At 36.4% G+C, this 12,114-nt stretch overlaps 1 protein-coding gene across 1 annotated transcript; it reads left to right on the top strand.

The window, feature by feature from the left end:
• The first annotated feature begins 5,600 nt into the window (after window positions 1–5,600).
• Window positions 5,601–9,804, top strand: ptcd2 (pentatricopeptide repeat domain 2). Its single transcript, XM_026248804.1, has 10 exons — window positions 5,601–5,712; window positions 6,151–6,243; window positions 6,744–6,873; window positions 7,114–7,231; window positions 7,349–7,427; window positions 7,567–7,658; window positions 7,958–8,071; window positions 8,291–8,365; window positions 8,437–8,550; window positions 9,372–9,804. Exons 1-10 carry the CDS (start codon window positions 5,601–5,603, stop codon window positions 9,594–9,596), a joined length of 1,152 nt encoding a protein of 383 aa, XP_026104589.1. The 3' UTR covers window positions 9,597–9,804.
• The last annotated feature ends 2,310 nt before the right edge of the window (window positions 9,805–12,114 follow it).

Below are 12,114 nucleotides of genomic sequence, written 5' to 3'. Positions count from 1 at the left end.
TGTCTGCAGTTGTGTATGAAATATATATATATATATATATATATATATATATATATATATATATATATATATATATATATATATATATATATATATATATATATGTATATATATATATATATATATATATATATATATATATATATATATATATATATATATATATATATATATATATATATTCCTTGTGAACTTGCATCTTTCCTCTATTTATTCCTAATCCCATATCTAGAGGATAGTCTCAAGTGAAAGTATTATCTAGTGCTTTTTCTGTTGTTTGTGTGCGATAACTCTTTCCAATTATGGGGTGTTAGATGTAAAGGGAACTACACTTAAAAAGAAGGTAAATCCATCCACAATAAACAATTCTGTGGAAAATACATTGTGTTTGAGTATGTTTGAGTATGCACTCCATAAAAAGTGGTTGTGTTGTATGTGGAGGGGATTTGTGTGCTTGTGGTCGCTCACAGGCATTTCCCAGAGTTTAATTGGCTACAAAACAGGCCTGGGCCTTAAGGATCATGTCTGATTCTGGTTAGAGGTCTGGCTCTGACAAAATGTACTCAGAATAAACAGGATTTAGGCAAGGATTTGAGCATTCCATCTTTGACCTTGAAACAAAAAAGTAAAACATTGACCATAATATACAATAAACAATAATATAACATAATATATAATATACAATATTGCATGCTTTTATAAAACAGCAGAAAACACACTTAAAATGTACTCTTGCAAATAAGATGCATTGCTGTTATGGTAAATCAAGACTGGTTTGCATTAACATCTGTTTGATTGAGGGAACACAGACTGGTCACTGGCCTGGCAGTCTACCATGCCATCACTGCCCTTATGCCACGGAGGACATTAACTAATGATGACTTGTGCACTGCAGGCATTTTCCAAACCCAGACAGAACCGTAGCGGTAAATCAAAATGGAAATGTCTAGCGGCAAAAGTACCAGAGAAATAACATTGGCTGAAGTTCAAAGTGAGAAGTCTGGGTCACAGCATGCTATTACCTTCATGCATCTGAGCATGATGACAGCAGATCAATGCAAGTCAGACGGGTCATAGAACCTAAAGTGACTTTAGAACAACTGTGGGATTTAATGTTAAAGGAGTAAAGAAAGTATAATGTAAAATATACATACATTCATACATATGTACACACACACACACACACACACACATATACACATATACACTCTTGTTTTGTTTGGGTTGTTTCAACCCAACTTTGGGTCAAATATGATCTAACCCAACTATAATGTTACATTTTTAAATACATTTTTTAACCCAAAAGTTATGGATATTAAAATATGACAAAACTATTTGAATTGTATAATTCTGAAATATTGACAAGTGTCATTTAACAACACTGACTATTGAAAAAAAGTATGTTTTAGACCGCAAATATCCAGTTTTTAATAACACAACTTCAAGTTTTCAAGATGAAGAAGAAATTCAGAAAATTATTCTAAAATTCTAAATTCAGATCACACAGAAAGAAGGTCAGAGGTCATCCACAGGGAAGAGTTGATGTTCTCAGAAATGTCAAATGAAGCATTTTGGCCAATTACTACGGTGACTGGGAGGGGACATTCATTTAGTTTTGTCATGGCCACTAACTCATGGGAACATGAGATCATTTTGTCAAGGTAACAATATCCTTATGTCATGACCATGTGACATTAAATTTCAAATGTTCCATATTCAAGTAAAAAAAAAAAAAAAAAAAAAAAAAAAAAATATTTTAAATACCACATAGTATTCAATTTTGTGAAATTACACTTGTCAATAACTTACATTTACACAATTCAAGTTTAAATCGTTTTGTCATATTTTAAGCTCTATAAAAAGTTAGGTTAGTCAGGTTTGACACAAACTTAGGTTGAAACAACTAACCCTCTTCTGCAAACATTTTGATGGTACATGATTATTCCACATAATTGTTTGGTTTATTTGGGAACATTTTATTGATGAAACACAAATCTGTCAAAAAATGTAAAAAAAAATCATTAAGTGAAAAGGGAAAATCACTTGAAACACATTGCTATATTGTATTTGATACAGACATAGGTTTGTGTCATAGTGCAGGGCTGGGAAACTTCGGAAACACTGTCCTTCAGAGTTTAGCTCCAACCCTAATTAAACACACCTAGTGATCCTAAAAAACATTAATAAGCTGTTTTGATTGGGGTTGGAGCTAACTCTGTAGGACAGTGGCCCACCAGGAACATAGTTTCCCAGCCCTGATGTAGTGTGTCATATCATACATAATGGAATGAGATTTTACTCTCTGTGTGAAACTTCAAAAACCACTTCTTATCTGCTGTGAAACAGAGGAGCATGTTACAATTTTTACACATCACTTTGGGTGTTGCAGTGCATGCAGGAACCTTGCATCTTCCTTTTTTGTCACACATTAATTCCACGTATGTATTGTCAATGGGAAATCCTGGTTAGGGATGAGAGCCGTGGACCCCTGCTTCCTAACCCCTTAACGCACAACAGGGCAACGAAAAACTTAATTTTTGAACATGCAAAATATAATAAAAACTTTCATAAAACCTGACAAAAGTCTTCTCTACACCTATACACATATTTTTTTACGTACAGTTCATGTCATTTTAAATAAGATTACTAAAGCAAATAATCTTGCCTTCTTTTCACACCATATGCTAAGTGACAGTGTATCAGAAAAGGAAGTCCTGTCTTCAAATGGTGCTTGATAGTGACTCCTACACCTTATTGGACTGTTCTTTGATATTTTTCAAACATTTTAATTAGCTGCAATCATTAAAAAAAAAAAAAAAAACATGCACTGAACATGTGGCATGAGGAAAACTTGTTGTCTGAGAGTAATGCTGTTCTGTAGAGGGTGAACATTAAAGCATTACAGAGAGAGAGAGAGAGAGAGAGAGAGAGAGAGAGAGAGAGAGAGAGAGAGAGAGAGAGAGAGAGAGATTGTTCTCTTTTTTTGACATGATGCTTGATACAGCAAATGTTATCTCTTCCAAAATTCACTAAAACCACATGAACATTTCATGTAGCAAACAATCTCACCGATAAAAACTCTCACTCATAATTCCTTTGAAAAGACTGAATGTGGTAACATAACTGGATAACAACAGATCTTTAAGTATATCTGATTTTTTTCAAGCACTGAGGTCAAGTGTAAATCACACATTTTCTATTTTAGTATCTTATAATCTCAAAAACATAAACATAAGAGACAGAGGGATATGGAAGAATGAATACTGTAGTTCCCTGTGACACTGAACAGGTTTTGTTTCTATATTTAAAATGTAAAAGTGAGCAAAACTGTCTTTTATTAAAGTTCCGGTTGACTGAGTGACAAAAGATTTCAAGAGATTTGAAAGAAATGGTTGTTGAATGCATTTTATAACAAGGAAAATAAAAAATATTCACATAATTAAAGGCTTTTCAAAATGTGAATTATAGTTATCGAGATGCACACAACCAATCTACAGTATGTATAAACTGTACTATTGACAGTTATGAATGTACAGTTGCTAAACAACAAGTTTGATTCATTGGGCTGTGAGCAAGAAATACACTGGTAGACCTGAAAAGCTTTGCTTCAGTGGTGTTGTAATTTATCTAATATAAGTTAAAACAAGTACACATGATCTATGGCAGGAACAATGATGTCCTGAATTTACATGATTAGCCATGTTATTCTCATAGCATCATTTGAACACCTCCATCTTGGATCTCATCAATAATCCAGCGCACTTGAGAGTCAACCTCCATTTGGGCAAACGACGGTCTCAGCGGAGTGGGGTGAGGTGCTGTTGCTAAGGAAACGCTCAGCAGAGTCCCACCAGGACCACGCAACAACTCTAAGTATAACACAATCAGTGTCCTGTTACTGTCTATCTTTAACATCTTATATCACACACACACAAACACACACACATTTATATACACGTATATAGGCTTCTACAGTTTTATATAAACCTCTTTACAAAAATATAAAAAAATACTAATCCCTAAACAGAAACGTTTAGCAATATTAGTAGCCTACTCTGAGTCACTTTCCAATTAAGGACGACTCTGAATTTCCCCACAGCAAGGTTTGGTTAGATTTTGCTCGTGTCTAAATACAAAACTGTCTATATACTAACATGTTTACTTGTAGATCTTTCCAGCCATCTTGAAAAAATAAATAAATACATAAATAAGCAGATTCCCCACTGTGTTTGCACTGTCAGCTCTTTTTATAATTGATCACACAGTTATGTGAACTGTGCAATCTTTTGAGTCTTTTGAACAATCATTCTATAAAATAACTATCTAAACCTAATTTAAATGTATGTCCATGTCATCCTGTCAGCTTTAGATGCTTTACATATACTACTCTTTGCATGTACCTTCGTATACCAGAAAGCATGGAAATATCCACCCATCACAGCGAATTACCATGCAAGACCACTATGTCCAGCTTAACAGAGAAGATGCCCTTGGCTACAGTCACAAATTCAATCCCTGACAATCCTGTACAGTCATCAATCACAGAACCAACGTCAATGACTTACAGCGCTTTAAAAAATAATGCTCATCTAAGAGTCTATCTACAGTACAAACATCCAAATCTACAGGGTCACACCAAGCATTCTGTGGCTTTTTATCTTATACGTTCCATTTAAATCAAGCTAATAACTGTGTTAATAACTCAACACATGACTCTTTGCATTATATTATACTCTCAACACAATCTAGACATGCAATAATTTAGATCAAACCTGCCTTGACAAAAATTACCTACTGAAACATTTGTCACACATGATGTACTGTTGTGATATGCATTAGAACAAATCTCTCTAGCAGCCATTAATGATGACCTTTCAATGCAGAGAAAAGATTCTAGGCAATTTTCCAGCTGATAATTGATTATCTCCTGCTGTGTGGTTTGAACAGATGAGCAAGAGAAACAAAGACACACATTTAGCTTTTTATTGCTCCACTAGTAGCTCTTCCTTTCATTGTAATACAAAGATAATCTACGTGTCAAATCAATGTATCAATGTCTTGGCTTCCAACTAGCAGTGCTCAATTTAAATCCAACAGTTAATTGTGTCAAAGGAGTTTGAAGGCCGTGGTCAATAGCGCCATCTGCTGATTCAGATTGTGTAATTGCCATAACGTTACATGTAGCCTGTAGTGCTTAATTAAATGAAGGGTGTAAATTACAAGTTAAAAAATAGTTTAAAGCGTTTTATCCTCTTTTTGAAAAAAGTCCCTATACATCCACAATAGTCTGAATTAATATATGTTTCCCTATTGTAAGAGAGAGAAAAAATGTAATACACTGTAAACATACCGGTTGAAAGGAGAGCGACATATTGGAATGTTCCATTTTTACCTACAAAGGGGTTCCGGTGTTAGTAAAATACTTTTTAATCGTCTGTATCGCTAATAATATGTACACTTTTTTAAATTTGCTTTAAAAATAAGAATATTTATTGTTCAACGAATATATCTAAATAATTATAACTGTGAAAATATTGATTCGCATACTCAGGTCTGATAGAAAGCGCACACCAGTGACTGCTGGTTCAGACCAGACAGACATGGCGCTGCGAGGACTGAACGTCTGCGCCCGTGTTTTGCTGACCGATCCGTCCAGAGCAGCAGTGTTTCGAGGAGCCATACAATCAGACTGTTTCAAATGTCGACATGGAGGTAATATGCACACAACGGTGGTGTCTCTTTAAGCTGACTTTGGCCAGTGTACCGAGAACATACTATAGAAAGTGGCTATAAGAGTCAGAGCCAATGTCACGAAGGAGTAAACTAGTTAAACTATTCGAGCATAAACACACACACATATAAACAGACCGCAGGGTAGAGAACACATATCGACGTGACGCCGTTGTCCTCGCAGATGAAAATGTAGAGGAATTTGTAGAGAACTGAATAATTTGTCACTGAATGATTTGCTCCCTAGCCTGGGCATGTGAAAAGTGTTCAAAACCTGCTAAAATCCAAATTAGCACTTTCATTTTTTTTAAATGGGATGAAAGTGGTCAAACAAATGAGAGACCTCCCGACACAGCTTTACGTGGTTAAGGTTTTTCCAACAGCTGATGAGAAACTGACTTGTTTACAAATGCTTTTCAGCTAAACGTTATCTCTTGTCTGAAGATGTGGTGAAGCTGCAGGATTTCCAGCAGAGGAAACTTGCCATTGCCCACCAAGTGTCAGGATCAAAAGGCAGGCATCATTTGGCATGATTTAAATCACTTTGTAACTTACCTCTTTCCGGTCTCTCGGCCTCGATACTTTAAAGCTGCACTCATTCATATTTGTCTAGTTAAAAGAAATTAATAGAACTTCTCAAAAATGTTTAAAAACATCAACACCCTCATCAGACTGCAGTCATATTAGTCGGGTAACAAAAGCTGCTTTATTTGATATGAAAGTGGATTGCCTCATAGGGTCCGACATGCTAAGATCACATGACCAGCTAAGTACTATTTTATTCATCTCATTTTCTCTGTAATCAGACAATGTGGCTTGTGGACTTGCAGTGGAATCATGGCTGGCGGTGATGCATGATTCTATTGGAATATTCATGCCTCACATATCCGCAGATGTCCTGTTTGCCAGTCCAACCTAAACAAAATTCAATGAGTGCACCTTTAATTGTCATTTTCTCATTTGCACTGAATGTATCTTTTATTATTTTTATTTATTTTTTTACATTTATACAGGTTATTACTTTGATACAGTAAATCAGAAAATGGAGAAAAAACAGCTCATTTTGAAGGATGAATTAAAAATACTTCTGTATTTATGCCAGTCTGCTGAAGATGTTTTTGTGGCGAGAAATGCTATTTACAGGTAAAACTGCCTCAATAATTTGTCATGTAGTAAAATTAACCCTATTTTTCTTATAAAGACGTTATGTTTACGCAAAGAGCAATGTTAAAGTGAATTAATTGCATTAAGCATAATGTTCAACTTAATTTTTTAACAATTTTAAATATTATGCTGCTTGTATTTGAGATTATTTAGATATGTGTAATGTCTGCATATAGATATGTTTTTGTATATATGATAACCCTGTTCTGTCATTTCCAGGTACCATGAAGAGAATCGTAACATGGCATTTGGGGAATTCAAATTTGGCCCTCTTTTCATGAGGTTATGCTATGAGCTGGGTTTAGAGGAGCTGGGAGCCAGAACTCTGACAGATCCAGTACGTGAAAACGAACATGCATTGTACAAAAGCATTGCTGTGTAAATAACGACTATGTACATGAATTATAGTGAGATTTGACATTTTTCTTTCATTCTTTCTTTTTTTTTTGCCTAGGCTCTCAAAGGATTCTTTTCAGACTCCACCTCCTTTAATATTGCTATCGACATGCTTTTCATTAAAGAGTGTTACAAAAGTAAGTTTCCTCAGCTTATCTCTCCATTATGCTGGTGTATGAAACAATCACTAAGATTTTTATTGTGCTCCGGTTGCCTTTGCTGTTGGATGAGATTGTGGTTTCAGTCTATGTGACGACACTGGTGGTCTTCTCACAGGTGGCCTGGAGGTGGTGGGAGAAATGAAAAAACAAGGAGTGCAGTTCAACAAAGACACCTTCATGCTAGCCTTTGCTACTTGTTATAAACTGGTAAAGGCAATGTAGAAGCAAGTATTGTATGCTTTGTATTAAAGGCAATAACAATTACCTGGCTTTCTTCAATCAGAAAAGACCAACTAATTTCAGCATAATATCAGTTATTACTGTTACAGTCTTGTAATCTTTGTACAATGTGTACAATCTTTCTAAATAGGAACAGTCTTTTGGCTTGTTTTTTGGGCACTAGTTTCTCACTGTAATTTTAAGTAATGTCAAGTTCAACAGATGTGGATTATTATCATGTACTGTATAAACTGAACCCATCTGTTTCTGTATCTTGGGGTTGGCAGAACACCCCAAAGTCATATCATATCTGTCTGACCCTGTTGGAAGAAGGTCAGACAAAAGGCAACCTCATCCCTCGACATGCTTATTGCTTTGCAACCGCTCTTGCTCTCAAACAGGTAAGCTGCCTGTAATATCAATATCTCATTTAAAATGAAAGGAATCATTTAGGCCATGTACTGCCTTATAAACCAACTAGGTGGGTGTAACATCAGAATTTTATAGAAACATGGAGTTTGGATATTGTTGAATTGTCAATAAATCACAGACAATGTTACATACATCTTTTGATAAATTAACAGTAAATCACTTATCATTTTACCTGATGTATTTTGTAGAATGATATCGAGAGAGCCCAGGCATTCTACTCTCAGATCATGAGCACGGACAGTCGGCTATGCCAGAACCTGAGGGTAAGTATGTGTTTATATCTAAATCAGTCTTTGAAAGAGAACTTGCATATGTTTAACTGCTCTGTTTCTAGGTTCTCATATTGGCTATGAAAGGGTCCATGAAAGAAGCAGTCTCTGCTCTCACGACAGCCCTAGTGTCAAAGACTCCAGTGTTTGTGAAGAAACCAGAGTTTTCTCAGGAAGTGGTGAGATATCAGATACACCAGTCAAATATGGACACACCTACAGTCTACACCTCACAATTATTGCTGACTGCTGAAAATTCAGCTTTGCTATTACAGAAATATTAGGGGTGCTCCGATCACGATCGGCCGATCGTTATGCGCATCTCGTCAGTAAAGCCGGTTTTCTAATGAGCGGTTAATTCCATCAGGTGCTTGATTCCACATAGAGCAGCTGTTACTACACAGAGCCGTTGTTAATAGAGAAGATGCGCAAATCCACTTCATTTTCAGCGTTTTTTGGCGCATTTTCTCAGTTAACAACGGCTCTGTGTAGTAACAGCTGCTCTATGTGAAATCACGCACCTGATGGAATTAACCGCTGATTAGAAAACCGGCTTTAATGATGAGATGCGCATTAAAGATCGGCCGATCGTGATCGGAGCACCCCTAAGAAATATATTACATTTTAAAAGTAGAGTCATTTTAAATTGTAATATTATTTCACAATATTACTGTTTTAACTGTATTTTTGCATAATAAATGCAGCTATGGTGAGCATACGAGATCCTTTTCAAAATACTTACGAATCCAAACTTTTGATCAGTAGTGTACTTTATATTTGTCTATACTAAGCTAAATTCAAGCATATGAGAAAACTTGTTTTAAGATTATGAGAAACTTTTAAATTTATTCAAGGGTGTCCAAAAGCTTGACAGGTAATTTATATAAAAACATAAATATGGAATATCGGTTCCTCAGCTTTTAAAATGAAGCCAAACACCTATTGTAGGAAATGCTATAATTAGACTTTCCCTGTCTTCTTTGTCTTTCTCCCCTCTTAGATTAATGTATTGAGGAGCAAGAGTGCTGGTGGACTGTGGGAGGGGAAGGTGGAGCAGGTGGTGAGACCATTGGAGGGGGCCGGCCAGATCACCAAGTTGACCATTGATGATTTGCTGTGTCACTCTCCCTCTAGGAGGAGGAGGCCTCTGGGAATATTGGAGCAGGAAAGAAAGACCAGCCGAAGAACTCGCAGAACTCTGCAGTCCACACTACTGTTAGAGTAAACCCATAGAGAGTTGATGACTTTCATCTTTAGTGTTTTATGTTACAGGAGCAAAGATATATCCTTGACCTGCACACTCTGAAGACACTGCCAATTCAAGCTCAGGCTTTGGCATCATCTACCTCCTGTTTTACGCCAGCTTTTGTTACCTTCAGTTGTTGAAATCAAGTTAGGAATTAAATCACTTTAATAAAGTGGTATTCTTCTAATTTGGGATCTTGTGCAGTTTGTATTCCTTTTTGAGGAAATGTAAGAAATGTGAATAGAGCAGCAATCAGGTGATGGCTGTGAACTCTCTTAATTTCCATAAGCACTGACTTGTCAACCCTGTTAATTAGCAACATACAATACTTAAAAAAACGTATTGAACAGACACACTAAAAAAAACTTGCTGTTTGTCTTCTAAACAAAATAGAGACACAATATGTTCTTCTGGAAGGTAAATTGGTGGTTGTTTTGTATGTGGTTAAATGCCATGCATGCATGATATGTATAAAAACTGTATATTGTATAAAATAAAATACAAACATGGACAAATTAAAATTATGTATTTAAAACTGTATATTTAAGTTAATTAAAATCTGAACATTTTATTTGCGTTTTCATTCAGATCTTGACAATCAGCTTTTTCAGTTAAATCAAGTCTCAAAAATTAAATTCTGTCATTTATTCATCCTCATGTCCTTCCAAACCAGTACGACATACTCTTCTGTGGAAAACAAAAAATATATTTATTTTCAATAGAAGAATATACAGTTTCACAACAATGTGAGGATGAGTAAATAATGACAGAATATTCATTTTGGGTAAACCATCCCTTACATATTTCACATAGTTGCACCACCGTATGTTGTTTTGTCTGTATGTATGGTAATTACTGTGCCAAAGCAATACTGCAAAACTAGTCTGCAATAAAGTATTTGCCCAATGTAGGGCTCGAGTCCACGATCCTGAGATTGGACAGTGAACATTTGCCAAGTATCCCATGCTGTTCATTCACTTCCCCCCACCTACAATTTCTGCCAGCATCGAGACTCAAACCAGCGACCTTCATGTAACTAGTCTAACATGCTAACCATTAGGCCACAGCTGCCCCAAGGTGGGTTAAAGATTTAAAGTGAGTATGTATTTTTTTTTTTTTAAACGCATTAGAAAACTGAGTCGGGCCAAGTACTAAAACAAATTTGTAGCCAATCAGCAGTAAGGGGTGTGTCTACTCGTGGAAGAGAGAGTGCTCAGTGCTCAGGATGGACATCAGTTGAGCGAGAGATGGCGGATAAAAAAACAAAACAGGAAAATGTCTGCGGAACAAAAGAAGGCTTACGATAAGGCAAGAAGTAGGACACAAATCTTTTTTTTTTTTTTTTTACAAATTTATTTTCTTTGTCTCAAAAAATATCTGCGTCCACACAAAACAATGTAGTATACATGCCAGACCAGTTTGTGGCGCTGTAATTCTGCCACAATAAAAACAGAAGAAGACTTGGACTATCCACATAAAGCTTGCATGCAAACGAACATGGAATAATACGTTTATTAATCTGTGTTTATGATAGTTCATAAAAAGACAATCGTTCAGTGTTTGTTCATGTTTTTGTGGCTGTAACGTGACGTAGCTGTGTCTGACTAGAGGCCAGACGTAGGCTGATGACGTCATTGTTATATAACAAATATACAGATTTGCTGTCTTCATGAAACGGAAGGTCGGCAATTTCAGATTATTCACTCGGTGACCCGTTTTAAAAAAATATCGGTTTAACTCTCCCAAAATGCCAAATCTGTGTGGACAAGGCCTAAATCTCCACTGTCTGTTTCAAGCGTCAGCTCCCAAATTGTGTCTGAAAAGTAAGATAAAATGGGGAAGTTGTGGCCTAATGGTTAGAGTGTCGGACTCCCAATCAAAGGGTTGTGAGTTCGAGTCTCGGGCCAGACGGAATTGTGGGTGGCGGTTGTGCATGAACAGCTCTCTCTCCACCTTCAATACCATGACTTAGGTGCCCTGGAGCAAGGCACCGAACCCCCAACTGCTCCCCGGGTGCCGCAGCATAAGTGTGTGTGTGTGTGTGTGTGTGTGTGTGTGTGTGTGTGTGTGTGTGTGTGTGTGTGTGTGTGTGTGTGTGTGTGTGTGTGTGTGTGTGTGTGTGCGCGCGCATTTCGGATGGGTTAAATGCAGAGCACAAATTCTGAGTATGGGTCACCATACTTGGCTGAATGTCACTTTCACTTCACTCACTTAATACAGCAGATACTGCCATAATCGTTGATATTATGGCCTGGGTTAAATAACATTATGTAACCTTACGTAGGCTATGTGTGGGGCGGAGCTGTCAAAACGGGCGCAGGACCCGTGTTTGTTTTGGTGATTTGAAATATTAACATTGGCTACCAGAAATCACTTACCCCACCTTTAATATGATGTGATTTCAAATTTTCCTTTCTCTTTGGAGTGTTACATGCTCTTGGTTCATAAAGATCAGTAAAGTTGCAAGTCTGACACCCAAAAGAGATATTCTTTATAA

This window comes from Carassius auratus, chromosome 5 (genome assembly GCF_003368295.1).
Source record: "Carassius auratus strain Wakin chromosome 5, ASM336829v1, whole genome shotgun sequence".
NCBI lineage: Eukaryota > Metazoa > Chordata > Actinopteri > Cypriniformes > Cyprinidae > Carassius > Carassius auratus.
Note: the sequence above shows the minus strand (reverse complement) of the source record. Positions and strands in the feature narration are given on the sequence as shown.